This window comes from Parasteatoda tepidariorum, chromosome 3, assembly GCF_043381705.1.
Source record: "Parasteatoda tepidariorum isolate YZ-2023 chromosome 3, CAS_Ptep_4.0, whole genome shotgun sequence".
In the NCBI taxonomy this organism is placed as follows: Eukaryota; Metazoa; Arthropoda; class Arachnida; order Araneae; family Theridiidae; genus Parasteatoda; species Parasteatoda tepidariorum.
Genome location: NC_092206.1, coordinates 4,853,056 through 4,870,081, shown reverse-complemented (window position 1 = coordinate 4,870,081; position 17,026 = coordinate 4,853,056). Strand labels below are relative to the sequence as shown.

Here is a 17,026-nt window from a genome sequence, read left to right as displayed (position 1 = left end):
CTTGCATTTATACACTTGTATTTCAATTTAACTTTGACAAGTTATATTCATCATGAGTCCAGTTATTGTTTGTATTATATACTTGCCTTACACTTGCGTTTCAATTTATCATGACAAGTTATATTTATCGTGAGTTCAGATATAGTTTATATTATATGCTTGCATATATTTGCTTATACTATTATTAATTTGCATTTCATTTTGGTTATGACAAGTTTTATACATTATTAGTTCAGCTATAGTTTAAATTATATCCTTGCTTATTTTATACACTTGCATTTCTATTTAATTATGACAAGTTATATTCATCATTAGTTCAGCTTGATTTATTATATTCTTGCATTTATTATATACTTGCATTTATTATATACTTGCATTTCCATTTAATTATGACAAATTGTGCAATCAGCTATAGTTTGTTTTATCTACTTGCAAATATTATACACTTGCATTTAAATTTAATTATGACAAGTTATATTCATCATTAATTATAGTTTATATTATATACTTGCATGAACTTATGTTATACACTTGCATTTCAATTTATTATGGCAAGTTATATTCATCGTAAGTCCAGCTATAGTTTATATTATAAATTTCTTTTTATTATACACCTGCGTTTCAATTTAATCATTAGTCAAACTATAGTTTATATTATATACTTGCATATATTATACACTTGCACTTCAATTTAATAATGACGAGTAATATTAATCATGAGTCCACCTATAGTTTATCTTATATACTAGCATATACTTGCTTATATTATACACTTGCATTTCAATTTAATTATGACAAGTCATATTCATCATGAGTCCAGTTATTATTCGTATTATTTACTTGCTTATATTATACATTTGCATTTCCATTTGGTTATGACAAGTTATATTCATCGTGTGTCCAGCTATAGTTTATATTATATACTTGCTTATATTATACACTTGCGTTTCAATTTATCATGGCGAGTTATATTAATCGTGTGTCCAGATATAGTTTATATTATATACTTGCATATATATTCTTATATTATTAATTTGCATTTCAATTTCGTTATGACAAGTTTTATACATTATTAGTTTAGCTATAGTTAATATTATATCCTTGCTTATTTTATTCACTTGCATTTCAATTTAATGATGATAAGTTATACTTTTAAGGACTCCAGCTACAGTTTATATTATATTCTTTCATATGCTTAATAATATTTTATACTTTCTGTTCAATTTAATTATGACGAGTTATATTCATCTCGAGTCCAGCTATAGTTCAATTTATGTACTTGCATATATTATACACTTGCATTTAAATTTAATTATGAGAAGTTATATTCATCATTAGTCCCGCTATTGTTTATATTATATACTTGCTTATATTATACATTTGCATTTCAATTTATTATGTCAAGCTACATTCATCATCTGTCCAGCTATAGTTTTTATTATATACCTGCATGTACTTGCTTATATTATACACTTGCATTTCTATTTAATTAGGACAAGTTATATTCATCATTAGTTCAGCTATAGTTTATTATATTCTTGCATTTATTATATACTTGCATTTCCATTTAATTATGACAAATTGTGCAATCAGCTATAGTTCTTTTTATGTACTTGCATATATTACACACTTCCATTTAAATTTAATTATGACAAGTTATATTCATTATTAATTGTAGTTTATATTATATACTTGCATATATTTGCTTATATTATACATTTGCATTTCAATTTAATTATGANCGCATAGTGATCTACCTAATTTGAAAGCAGTAAACTTGCAGTTTCTCCCGCCAAACACAACAGCAAAGTTGCAGCCGATAGACCAGGGTATCATAAAGTGCTTAAACAGTCTTATCGTAAATGTCCTGTCAGAAAAATGATCTTAAATATTGTAAGCATTTGGAAGATTTGTAATTGATAAACATTAATTAAATAATCCGACAATATTTTGAAAGTCCAAACCGAAACTAACGGTAAGTCGAACTTCCGATATGTCGAAGTTTTTCGTCAGTCCCATCAGATTCGAGTTATCGCGAATTCACTGTATATCCTTGCTTATTTTATTCACTTGCATTTCAATTTAATGATGACGAGTTATACTTTTAAGGACTCCAGCTACAGTTTATATTATATACTTTCATATGCTTGATAATATTTTATACTTTCTGTTCAATTTAATTATGACGAGTTATATTCATCTCGAGTCCAGCTATAGTTCAATTTATGTACTTGCATATATTATACACTTGCATTTAAATTTAATTATGACAAGTTATATTCATCATTAGTCCCGCTATTGTTTATATTATATGCTTGCTTATATTATACATTTGCATTTCAATTTATTATGTCGAGCTATATTCATCATCTGTCCAGCTATAGTTTTTATTATATACTTGCATGTACTTGCTTATATTATACACTTGCATTTCTATTTAATTAGGACAAGTTATATTCATCATTAGTTCAGCTATAGTTTATTATATTCTTGCATTTATTATATACTTGCATTTTCATTTAATTATGACAAATTGTGCAATCAGCTATAGTTCTTTTTATGTACTTGCATATATTATACACTTCCATTTAAATTTAATTATGACAAGTTATATTCATTATTAATTGTAGTTTATATTATATACTTGTTTATATTTGCTTATATTATACATTTTCATTTCAATTTATTATTGCGAGATATATTCATCGTCTGTCCGGCTATAGTGTATATTATATACTTGCATATATTTGCTTATATTATACATTTGCATTTCAATTTAATTATGACAAGTTATATTCTTCATGCGTCCAGTTATTGTTCGTATTATATACTTGCTTATATTATACACTTGCGTTTCAATTTATCATGGCTAGTTATATTCATCGTGCGTCCAGATATAAATTATATTCATCGTGCGTCCAGATATAAATTATATTATATACTTTCATATGCTTGATAATATTTTTTACTATCTTTTCAATTTAATTATGACTAGTTATATTCATTTAGAGTCCATTTATAGTTCATTTTATGAACTTGCATGTATTGTACATTTGCATTTAAATTTAATTATGACAATGTATATTTATCATTAGTCCAGCTATAGTTTATATTATATACTTGCATATAAAGTTGCACTTCGATTTAATAATGACGAGTAATCTTAATCATGAGTCCAGCTGTAGTTTATATTATATACTTGCATATGCTTACTTATATTATACACTTCTATTTAAATTTAACTTTGACAAGTTATATTCATCATGAGTCCAGTTATTGTTCGTATTATATACTTGCTTATATTATACACTTGCGTTTCAATTTATCATGGCGAGTTATATTCATCGTGTGTCCAGATATAGTTTATATTATATACTTGCATATATTTGCTTATATTATTAATTTGCATGTCAATTTGGTTATGACAAGTTTTATACATTATTAGTTCAGCTTTAGTTTATATTATATCCTTGCTTATTTTATTCACTTGCATTTCAATTTAATTATGAGGAGTTATACTCTTCAAGAGTCCAGCTACAGTTTATATTATATACTTTCATATACTTGATAATATTTTATACTTGCATTTCAATTTAATGATGACGAGTTATACTCGTCAGGAGTCCAGCTACAGTTTATATTATATACTTTCATATGCTTGATAATATTTTATACTTTCTTTTCAATTTGATTATGACGAGTTATATTCATCTCGAGTCTAGCAATAGTTCATTTTATGTACTTGCATATATTATACACTTGCATTTAAATTTAATTATGACAAGTTATATTCATCATTAGTCCCACTATAGTTTATATTATATACTTGCTTATATTATACATTTGCATTTCAATTTATTATGTCGAGTTATATTCATCGTCAGTCGAGCTATAGTTTTTATTATATACTTGCATGTACTTGCTTATATTATACACTTGCATTTCAATTTATTATGGCAAGTTATATTCATTGTGAGTCCAGCTATAAATTATATTATATACTTGCTTTTATTATACACCTGCATTTCAATTTAATCATTAGTCCAGCTATAGTTTATATTATATACTTGTATATATTATACAATTGCACTTCAATTTAATAATGACGAGTAATATTAATCATGATTCCAGCTCTAGTTTATATTATATACTTTCTTATATTATACACTTGCATTTCAATTTAATTATGACCAGTTATATACTTCATGAGTCCAGCTATAGTTTATATTATATACTTGCATATGCTTACTTATATTATACACTTGCATTTCAGTTTAATTATGACAAGTCATATTCATCATGAATCCAGTTATTATTCGTATTATTTACTTGCTTATATTATACATTTGCATTTCAATTTGGTTATGACAAGTTATATTCAACGTGTGTCCAGCTATAGTTTATATTATATACTTGCTTATATTATACACTTGCGTTTCAATTTATCATGGCGACTTATATTCATCGTGCGTCCAGATATAGTTTATATTATATGCTTGCATATATTTGCTTATATTATTAATTTGCATTTCAATTTGGTTATAACAAGTTTTATATATTATTAGTTCAGCTATAGTTTATATTCTTGTTTATTTTATACACTTGCATTTCAATTTAATTATGAGGAGTTATTCTCTTCAGGAGTCCAGCTACAGTTTATATTATATACTTTCATATGCTTGATAATATTTTTTACTTTCTTTTCAATTTAATTATGACTAGTTATATTCATCTAGAGTCCAGCTATAGTTCTTTTTATGAAGTTGCATGTATTGTACACTTGCATTAAAATTTAATTATGACAATGTATACTCATCATTAGTCCAGCTATAGTTTATATTATATACTTGCATTTATTATAAAGTTGCACTTCAATTTAATAATGACGAGTAATCTTAATCTTGAGTCCAGCTATAGTTTATATCCTTGCTTATTTTATAAGCTTGCATTTCAATTTAACTATGAGGAGTTATACTCTTCAGGAGTACAGCTACAGTTTATATTATATACTTTCATATGCTTGATACTTGCTTATATTATATACTTGCATTTCAGTTTAATTATGACAAGTTATATTCTTCATGAGTCCAGCTGTAGTTTATATTATATACTTGCGTATGCTTACTTATATTATACACTTGTATTTAAATTTAACTTAGACAAGTTATATTCATCATGAGTCCAGTTATTGTTCGTATTATATACTTGCTTATATTATACACTTGCGTTTCAATTTATCATGGCGAGTTATATTCATCGTGTGTCCAGGTATAGTTTATATTATATACTTGCATATATTTGCTCATATTATTAAATTGCATTTCGATGTGGTTATGACAAGTTTTATAAATTTTTATTTCCGCTATAGTTTATATTATATCCTTGCTTATATCATACACTTGCATTTCGATTTAACTATGAGGAGTTACACTTTTCAGGAGTACAGCTACAGTTTATATTATATACTTTCATATGCTTGATAATATGTTTTACTTTCTTTTCAATTTAATTATGACTAGTTATATTCATCTAGTGTAGCTATAGTTCTTTTTATGAACTTGCATGTATTGTACACTTGCATTTAAATTTAATTATGACAAGTTATAATCATCATTCGTCCCGCTGTAGTTTATATTATGTACTTGCATATATTATACACTTGCATTTAAATTTATTTATGACAAGTTATATTAATCAGGAGTCCAGCTATAGTTTATATTATATACTTGCTTTTATTATACACCTGCATTTCAATTTAATCATTAGTCCAGCTATAGTTTATATTATATACTTGTATATATTATACAATTGCACTTCAATTTAATAATGACAAGTAATATTAATCATGATTCCAGCTCTAGTTTATATTATATACTTGCTTATACTTTCTTATATTATACACTTGCATTTCAATTTAATTATGACCAGTTTTATACCTCATGAGTCCAGCTATAGTTTATATTATATACTTGCATATGCTTACTTATATTATACACTTGCATTTCAATTTAGTTATGACAAGTCATATTCATCATGAATCCAGTTATTCTCGTATTATTTACTTGCTCATATTATGCATTTCAATTTGGTTATGACAAGTTATATTCATCGTGTGTCCAGCTATAGTTTATATTATATACTTGCTTATATTATACACTTGCGTTTCAATTTATCATATCGAGTTATATTCATCTTGTGTCCAGATATAGTTTATATTATATACTTGCATATATTTTTTTTATATTATTAATTTGCATTTCAATTTTGTTATGACAAGTTTTTTACATTATTAGTTTAGCTATAGTTTATATTATATCTTTGCTTATTTTATACACTTGCATTTCAATATAATTATGAGGAGTTATACTCTTCAGGAGTCCAGCTACAGTTTATATTATATACTTTCATATACTTGATAATATTTTATACTTGCAATTCAATTTAATGATGACAAGTTATACTTTTAAGGAGTCCAGCTACAGTTTATATTATATACTTTCATATGCTTAATAATATTTTATACTTTCTGTTCAATTTAATTATGACGAGTTATATTCATCTCGAGTCTAGCTATAGTTCATTTTATGTACTTGCATATATTATACACTTGCATTTAAATTTAATTATGACAAGTTATATTCATTAGTCCCGCTATAGTTTATATTATATACTTGCTTATATTATACATTTGCATTTCAATTTATTATGTCGAGCTATATTCATCGTCAGTCCAGCTATAGTTTTTATTATATACTTGCATGTACTTGCTTATATTATACACTTGCATTTCAATTTAATTATGACAAGTTATATTCATCATGAGTCCAGTTATTGTTCGTATTATATACTTGCTTATATTATACATTTGCATTTCAATTTAGTTATGACAAGTTATAATCAATGTATGTCCAGCTATAGTTTATATTATATACTTGCTTATATTATACACTTGCGTTTCAATTTATCATGGCGAGTTATATTCATCGTGTGTTCAGTTATAGTTTATATTATATGCTTGCATATATTTTCTTCTATTATTAATTTGCATTTCAATTTGGTTATGACAAGTTTTATACATTATTAGTTCAGCTATAGTTAATATTTTATCCTTGCTTATTTTATACACTTGCAATTCAATTTAATTATGAGGAGTTATATTCATCATTAATTATAGTTTATATTATATACTTGCTTATATTTGCTTATATTATACATTTTCATTTCAATTTAATTATGACAAGTTATATTCATCATGACTCCAGTTATTGTTCGTATTATATACTTGCTTATATTATACATTTGCATTTCAATTTAGTTATGACAAGTTATAATCAATGTATGTCCAGCTATAGTTTATATTATATACTTGCTTATATTATACACTTGCGTTTCAATTTATCATGGCGAGTTATATTCATCGTGTGTTCAGTTATAGTTTATATTATATGCTTGCATATATTTTCTTCTATTATTAATTTGCATTTCAATTTGGTTATGACAAGTTTTATACATTATTAGTTCAGCTATAGTTAATATTTTATCCTTGCTTATTTTATACACTTGCAATTCAATTTAATTATGAGGAGTTATATTCATCATTAATTATAGTTTATATTATATACTTGCTTATATTTGCTTATATTATACATTTTCATTTCAATTTAATTATGACAAGTTATATTCATCATGACTCCAGTTATTGTTCGTATTATATACTTGCTTATATTATACATTTGCATTTCAATTTAGTTATGACAAGTTATAATCAATGTATGTCCAGCTATAGTTTATATTATATACTTGCTTATATTATACACTTGCGTTTCAATTTATCTTGGCGAGTTATATTCATCGTGTGTGCAGATAAAGTTTATATTATATACTTGCATATATTTGCTCATATTATTAAATTGCATTTCAATTTGGTTATGACAAGTTTTATATATTTTTAGTTCAGCTATAGTTTATATTATATCCTTGCTTATTTTATACACTTGCATTTCAATTTAATTATGAGGAGTTATACTCTTCAGGAGTACAGCTACAGTTTATATTATATACTTTCATATGCTTGATATTATTTTTACTTTCTTTTCAATTTAATTATGACTAGTTATATTCATCTAGTGTAGTTATAGTTCTTTTTATGAACTTGCATGTATTGTACACTTGCATTTAAATTTAATTATGTCAAGTTATATTCATCGTTCGTCCCGCTGTAGTTTATATTATATACTTGCTTATTATGCATTATGCGACATTTGCATTTCGATTTATTATGGCGCGTAGTATTCATAGTCAGTCCAGCTATAGTTTGTATTATTTACTTGCATATATTTGCTTATATTATACACTTGCATTTCAATTTATTATGGCAAGTTATATTCATCGTGAGTCCAGCTTTAGTTTATATTATATACTTGTATATATTTGCTTATATTATACATTTGCATTTCAATTTGGTTATGACACGTTTTATATGTTATTAGTTCAGCTATAGTTTATATTATATCCTTCCTTATTTTATACACTTGCATTTCAATTTAATTATGAGGAGTTATACTCTTCTGGAGTCCAGCTACAGTTTATATTATATACTTTCATATGCTTGATAATATTTTTTACTTTCTTCTCATTTTAATTATGACTAGTTATATTTATCTAGAGTTCAGCTATAGTTCATTTTATGAACTTGCATGTATTGTGCACTTGCATTTAAATTTAATTTTGACTAGTTATATTCATCATTAGTCCCGCTATAGTTTATATTATATACTTGCTTATGTTATATATTTGCATTTCAATTTATTATGGCGAGTTATATTCATCGTCTGTCCAGCTATAGTTTATATTATATACTTGCATGTACTTGCTTATATTATACACTTGCATTTCAATTTATTATGGCAAGTTATACTCATTCTGAGTCCAGCTATAGTTTATATTATATACTTGTATATATTTGCTTCAGGGTTGGGTTTTTNACATTTTCGACATTTTTGACAGTGAGGTTTTTGACATGACGGTTTAAACCATGGTTTAAACTGTCAAAAACTGTCACATGTCAAAAACCTGCCAACCCTGATTTGCTTATATGATGCATTTGCATTTTAATTTGGTTATGACAAGTTATATTAATCAGGAGTCCAGCTGTAGTTTATATTATATACTTGCTTTTATTATGCACCTGCATTTCAATTTAATCATTAGTCGAGCTAAAGTTTATATTACATACTTGCATATATTATACACTTGCACTTCAATTTAATAATGACGAGTGATATTGATCATGAGTCCAGCTCTAGTTTATATTATTGTATCTTCTTTCCAAAATCTGGTTTGTTCTGTCTTCGGATGAGCGAGGTAGTCCAGCTTGAGGTAGTCCAGCTCATATCACTATTTCGTCTTTTTTTCATAAAGAGTTAGGTTTTATTTTAGTGTTGTTTTTCTATAACTCCGTAGGAATCAAACCACAGTTATTAATGTTTTTATGTTATAATTTAATAATTTTTCTATCTAAATTATATCTTTTTAATTAATAATTTTATCAATCATTTGTTCATATTTTAAAATTAAATTAAACAAATACAGTCAAACTCGTTATTTGCAATCCCTGATATAAGATTTCTGATTTGACTAGAATAGTTTGAATAAAAGGTCAGTTAGATAACCAAAAAAAACAAAAAAAAAAAACCCTGACTCGTGATTCAAAAGTAATTTTTGTCAACTATCAAATTAACTACTACAACAACAACAACAAAGGAAAAGTTTTAAGTTTAATTATCTATTAGTCAATTAATTTACTTTTATTTCGTACTATTAGCAAAGACAATTGTGAAAAAACGTTTTTCTTCATAACTCTAAATTTCTTTTTTTTTCTTTTCTTTTTTTGACATTTGAGAAATTTTACTATTTACACATAATAAAAGCATGTAATTCAGCTAAAAATATTGATGCATATTTTTTGTGGAAATAAATTTTTGTTTCATTTACAGATTCAAAGTTTTAGGAATTTTCAAAAGCTTTAAAACTTTTTGAAAATTAAGAACTAGGTTTTATGGATGTAACAAAATATGTTAAGTGTGTAACAGCAAGTTTTTAATTTTTAAAAAAAGAAATTTATTTTGTAAAACTTTTTAAAATTTAGAGTGAGTGTAAGTTACAGAGTTATTTTCACCAAAATTATTAGAGCTACTCGAATTTTTTAAATTCAGTTCTATGATTGTAATAGTACTTGCAAATGGTGTAATTGATGCATGTAATTGCAAATGATGAAATGATTCAAATGATGTAACCAATTTTTCATTTCTTTTAAATGTGTCATGAATTTTTTTTACTTTTGCAAATAAAACAAGAGGTTTTTCTGGCAAGATTTGTTTTATAAATTTCTGTTTGATTTTATTGTTTTTAATGTTCTTGCTACTATTATTGATTCATCAAAATATGTCAATTAGATTTGAAAATAATATGCATTTCTATATTTCAAGGTCTCTACAGTGAACGCTCATCTGAACATGCATTTGACAGCATGGAGGAGAGATATGCGAAGCTTCGCAAGGTATAGCTTTGGATTAAATATTTGTTGCAGGCAGTGTGTAAATGATTTAAATTACCTGATGTTTTTATATATATATATACACACACACGTATATTATGGTAAAAGTAATAAACTGGTGATTATGCATAATCACCACTAAATTTGGTAAATATAATAAATTGTTGAAAATTTATCAAATTAACTGTTTGTTTGCATAATTCCCAACTCGTAATGGTAAATGTGATAAATATCATGACTGATTGGGTCAGTAGAATAGAGTACAGTTTTTTTTTAGTAGTTATCAGAAAAATATTTTTCTGTTGAACATTGTGGCGTAAAAGACCACAAATTACAATATTTTATATTTTACAATTAGGAAGTCAATAAATGGTTATTATACGTAATGATATTAAATCACCAGATTAATCACATAACACACACACACACATATAAATATGTCTGCTTAAATCATTATAATAAAAACAGCTATTAACTTATTTTATCACATTTATAATGAAGTTTCCTGTTGTAAGTGTAAAAATATCTCTTTCAATGCAGCAAAAAAAAAAAAATCAATATATTTTATGTACGAATTTTTGTTAATATTATTCTTATAAACAAACAGAAATTAAACTAAAATTTTTGATTTATTATAACTTGGCATTGTAACAAAATACAGTCGAACCTCTATTTAACGTAGTCTCTAAATCCCGTTAATAAGTTCATTATATGGAAAATTCGTTAAATAGAAAATCACCTTTTGAAATACTTAAACGACACAAAACAGCTTTTAAATTCATAAACACTAGACATAATTAAAATAGCAATTGATACACCTTCATCTTGTGAACTACTATCTACTATTCATTTTATAAATCTTAACCATAAAAGAAATCAGCATGGAAAGCAAGAATAGAGCAAAACATTATCCAGTGTTACACTATCATGCTAAACACATTTTCTACTAAAAAAAGGCTAAATTTATGCATAAATTTGTAGCTGCATTTGTTATGCATAAATTTGTAGCTTAAAACTGACTCTTGGTATTTTAAATCTTCATAAATATAGGGCAGTTCCACTAGTTTTATATGTTTTGACATTCTTTATCAATTTTGTGTCATAAAATACTTATGGCGAGAAATCACTGACTGTTCTGATGGCTGAAGAGTTTATTTCTCGGAAAAATATCTGCTTTTGCATCTGTTTTCGTTTTTCTTAGTTACTGTAGGAATCTGCATTTTACAAACTACCATCTAAGAACATACGCACAGACATCATGCTACCATCTAAGAACCTACCAACTACCCTCTAGGAACATACACACAAACACTTACAAACTACCGATAAATAATTTAAGGTAGAATGTATTTACATAGCAACTATTTGCATAGATTGCATAGAATCCTTGCATAGCAGCAAATTCTTTTAGTCATCATTGCAACAACTCATAATTTCCTATCAACTGTCGCCTTATTATCCGGAAAATTTTACTTAAACAGGTGAAGAACTTCATACAATTTATTTTTATTACATACTTGCATTTTTTCATTGAAGAAGTGTTTTTAAATCCTTCTCCAAAAATTTATTAACTGTTAGATGCTTTTTCATAATTTCTTATATAGTTTTCTTGAAGTGAGTCAAGAATTATACTGATCAAGAATTATAGCCCGGTATATCAAGAATTATAGCCCAGTTATACTGTAGTAAAATATTTTGTGTAACATACTCCTTAAAAATGTTTTTCATTTTGAAATTGATTGCCTCATTTTCATGTGTTATAAATTATTTATTTTTGTTTTTTCTAGCTTTGTTCTGAATTTTTGATAATCCAATATGGTCTAAGTTGCTTTAAATATCATCCAAAATTAAAGAAGTAAGTTAAATACTTTTAATATGTTTGCAAATACTTATGCTTCTAGTTGAATACTTTAATTTACAATTTCAGAATTTTTTCTTTTCTTCATAATTTACATATAAAAGTCATGTGTCAGGGGTGCACAACCTATGTTCTGCCAATTGTTAATGTGCAATTTGTGTTAGCATATGCACATAATAAAAATATTAACTTTTTCTTTTTGTTGAAAAAAAAAAGATCAAAAATTTTGAATTGAAATTTTTTGTTTTGTTATCACTTTTGGCATCGTTTAAGCTGTAGCGAATCGTAAAGCTATTGTTAATCTTGTCATTTTCCTTTGCCATTGGGAAAAAAATTAATAAAATAGAAAAAAGATGTTTTTTTTTTTTATTGTTAAGGAGAGTGCCAGAAAAAAACTTTCACAAAGGAAGCATCTGTGTAGACAAAAGTTTTCTTAATATGTGTTTTAATATATTATGATACTACTTTTCATTTAGACTAAATGCAAAATTACTTGTAGAATTTCTACTAACTGAAGAAGCTCAAAATCGTAAAGTTGGATTGACGGTTTTTTGACAAAAAAAAAAGAAGAAGAAAGTTGTTTTAGTGTTAGGGAATTTTATGTTTGGTCAATAGGATTATGTTACTGAAGCAGGGAATTAAAATCAATCGGAAAGATCTCTGGAATTTAAAGACTTCTGGATTTTCAGAGAAACATTCATTTTTTGCTGTTAGCAATTTTTTTTTATCAGTACATATACAGAATAGAAAGTAAACAATCAAGTTGCAACAGGTTATTGTATAGAAAATTGTATTGTTTATCATATTGTAATTGAACTTGTTAAATGAATTGTAATGAATAGTGAGTATAGTCCTGTTATCTTAGTTTTGGAAGAATTGCAATGAAAATGAAAAATAATAATTAAATTGGAAAACAAGTGGGCTCTTTTTCGATATTATTCTGCTCTCCAAGCATAAAATCCAGTCACTTCCTTAATTTTAGATAGTATGAATCTCCAATTCTGAGTTTTAAAATTATTTCATCATTTACAAGACCTTCTATTTCTATTTGCGTAAAAATAACTTAATTTGCAGCATTGTTAGTTATTAAATATGAAAAATATCAAATGCTTAGGAAGCTTTCCACTAAAAAATCTTTGTATATCAAATTGTTTTGTAAATATTTACACCAAAAGTTTCAGTAAATGAAACTTGTAGTTTTATAACAATGAATTTTTAAATAAAATTTTGTTTCATTTATTATTTTTTCTTCTTCTCAATTACATTACACCAGTTTGTAAAGTGTTTACACTCCAACCTTTTAATGCCCCAGTGGTGTTAAAACCAGATTTTGTGCTAAAAGGAACGTTTTATGGTAATTAAAATCTCTTCCAATTTCTTTTCTTCTTTCTCCTCCCTTTTTTTAAAAATTTTTTTTGGAATTCTTGTTATTTGAATTTCAATTACAATTCCGATTTTCAATGTTACTTTTTGGCTTTTTAAACTTTCAACTCAAAGTTTTATAATAAAAAAATATCAAGTTAACTTTATTCATCTATAGTTATTAATTTACTGTCTTTTTTGTGTGGCAATTAGATTTCTTTCACCTAGATAAGATATTTAATTATTCAATCAAAATATTAGCATTATTTTTATAAGCATCCTAATACATTTTAAAATTTTGTTTTTCGGATTTCATAATTTGACATTTTATGTTCCAGATTTACTCACAGAGATTTTAACTTTTACATATTTCCCCGCCCACATATCAGGCAAGCTCCAGATCACCGATTTCTGTGTCAGGTAATTGAGCCTTTGGCTTTTTTTACCATATTATTAGTATCTTTATTAATATCTTTAAAAAAACACTGCAAATGTTTTTTTTATTTTTTATATCTCTTTTACAGACATCAAGCATTCATTTTCTAGCATCACATGGATATGACTTCAATAAAACCATTTATGAAGGTTATTTTACTATTTAAATCATTTATTTTTAATTTTTTACATTAAAACTGAAATTTTGATTTAAAATTTGTTTTAAAACATGTTTAAAGTTTGTATCACAAATGAACCACAATTTTATTTAATGAAGGAAATAATGTAAGAAAATATATTCATGTTTAACATTGTTTTTCTGCAATCTGTCAGTTATTGTGCTAGACAAGGTTTTTTAGAACCCAAAAGTCTGTTTTTTTTAATAAAAGCTGTTACCTATTTAAAATTATATAAATCTCTATTTTAAAGATATACATAAAAAGTAAATATGTTATGGTTAGAAAAAAAAGTGGCCTGTAATTGATTCAGTATTAGTAACTCAACAAAGAAATGAAACTAAAATTTTTGCATCAATTGTCTTTTAAAAATCAAAACATGTTTCAGTAACAGAATGTTCCTTTTGATATGTAATTCATAAAGCTGATTGTCATGCATTTGAAATTACACTTCACTATGGTTAAGCTCAAACGAGTATCACTTTAAACTGGAGAGTATGTTTGTTACTTGTATTTTAAACAATTTGAAAAATAATATAAAAATCAGCTTAAGCATTACTGTAGATATACAACAAATAATACGAAGTGTGGTTTTTCTAGAAAGGAGCAGCAAAATATAGATTATTTGTGCATCTAGTTGCAAAACCAGCTATCTTCTAATATTTTAGATATATGAGCTCTTTTTTTAAATTTTTTAAAAAAGTTTTAAGTAAATTTTTTATTTTTCAATCATAGCTTTTGTCCTGATATTCCTGATTTTTATCTTCAATGAAAATGTTGATTTTAAAATTGTTGATATAAACAATCAAAATATTTGGATTTTCTATCCATCTTTTTATTTTATTTGATCATGCTTGTAAAAATCACAAAATTTGAATGATCAAACTTAGGGAGCATCCACTCAATATATATTTAGTTCAGGCATATAACTTTGATAGCTGGACTGTTTCTTTTTTTAAATCTTTCATTTTATAAAGAAAAAACTCAGGAAAATGCCCTTGTGTCCTGATTTTTTTGAAAAATTTTGTTTTTTCTTACCTTAGCCAAAATCTTAGACCCACTATGAGACCTACATGTGTTAATTTCTCAGTGAACATATTTTGTTAAATCAATTGAGAAAAAATGTGATTTACTTTTTTTCTTTCTATTTTTAATTTAATTTGTCTTTATATTCTTAAATGATAGTATTCTGAGCTGAAAACATTTTCAGGATCACGTAAAAATCCGTTTTCCTTATTCCCTTTAAATCAGAATTTTAAAAAAAAAATCGCTTTTAATTAGTTAAAATTCCCTTTTCTCTTGCTGATCAAGTTTCTGGAAGCTAGTTCAAATGGTTTTGGATTTATATAAGAGAGAAACACTCAGGGTTAAAAGAAGAAAAAAAACATGTTTTTTAAAAAAAAAAAAAAAAATTTTTTTTTTCTTTTTTAAAAAATCAGGTCTTCTCTTATTTAAATAAGATTTTTTTAAAAATCTTTTACATATCAGAGCTCTGATAAAATATATCAATAATGCTTAATATTATTTAAAAACAATGTGTCTCAAGTGCTTAGTCTTTCTAACTAATTTTAAAAATTATTGTTAGGAAATATTACTGGAAAAATTAAATCATAATTGTTCTTGTTCCATCTCAATGTTTTCATGAATATGAAAATACAAAGACAAAATTTATCATGTTAGATATCAAATGAGGAAGTAATTAATTTTTAGATTAGGAAAAAGAAAGAAATTATTCTACTCTTGGTAGAACAAGTCTTTCTTTATTATTTATATACATGAACTACATATGTAATAAATTTTAAAAGTATTTTTATTTAGTTAATTATAAAAACTAAATTGGCATAGTTGAAATTATGTTTTTCAAAGGCAGAACTGTAGCCAAGATATAATTTTTTTATCTTGAATAGTTAATCTTTTTAATTTGACTTAAATCAATATACAGTCGAACCCTGCTATAGTGAGCACGGTTTATAGTGAACTCCCGCATATAGTGAACAAAATGTTCGGTCCCGTGTTTTGCTATACACGTATAATGCTATTTTTTGTGGATATAGTGAACCAAAAAGGTGGGGAAGTTGGATATAATTAACTTTTTTATGTCTTCAACTGATTTGTTTTTGTAATAATTTTGAATTTTCTACTTAAAAAAAAAAATACATATACCGATTTTCAAAACCATCTATAGAGGGGAATGTAGTGATAAGCATTTTTTCTTGTTTGGTTCTTTTATCTCACTTTTCCATCCCTAAACAAACAAAGCAGATGTTTCCAACCCAGGCAGACGATGCCACTATAAGGTGTCAGTTTGATCAAAATGCATTTTTTGTCAGAGGGAATGAGCAATTATTCATTATTGTTCAAAGGATTGGACACTAATATGTGTTGATAACACCCTCATTTCAACTCCTTTTTGCTCTCAGTTCAGTTTAAAAAATCCTGAAAACAAGTGTCTCAAATGCGAACAGTAAACATGAAACGTTCTCCATTGAGGATAAAATGGGCCTAATCAGGAAAATTGAAAATGGATGCAATTGAGCTGATATTTGCAGGGAATATAAACTATCCAAATCTGCAGTTTGTAACATATGGAAAAATAGGCAATTAATAATTTCTGCTCATGAAAAAAATTTAGATGACAGA

The 17,026-nt window shown here is 25.7% G+C and overlaps 1 protein-coding gene across 2 annotated transcripts in view; it reads left to right on the top strand.

The window, feature by feature from the left end:
• Positions 1-17,026, top strand: part of LOC107451883 (poly(A)-specific ribonuclease PARN) — a 51,426-nt gene that overhangs the window by 4,023 nt on the left and 30,377 nt on the right. For both annotated transcript variants that reach the window (XM_043051127.2, XM_071178237.1), the window contains exons 3-6: positions 10,488-10,558; positions 12,343-12,410; positions 14,114-14,195; positions 14,300-14,360. In XM_043051127.2, coding sequence (XP_042907061.1) covers positions 10,488-10,558; positions 12,343-12,410; positions 14,114-14,195; positions 14,300-14,360 — 282 coding nt within the window. The remainder of the gene's footprint in view (positions 1-10,487; positions 10,559-12,342; positions 12,411-14,113; positions 14,196-14,299; positions 14,361-17,026) is intronic.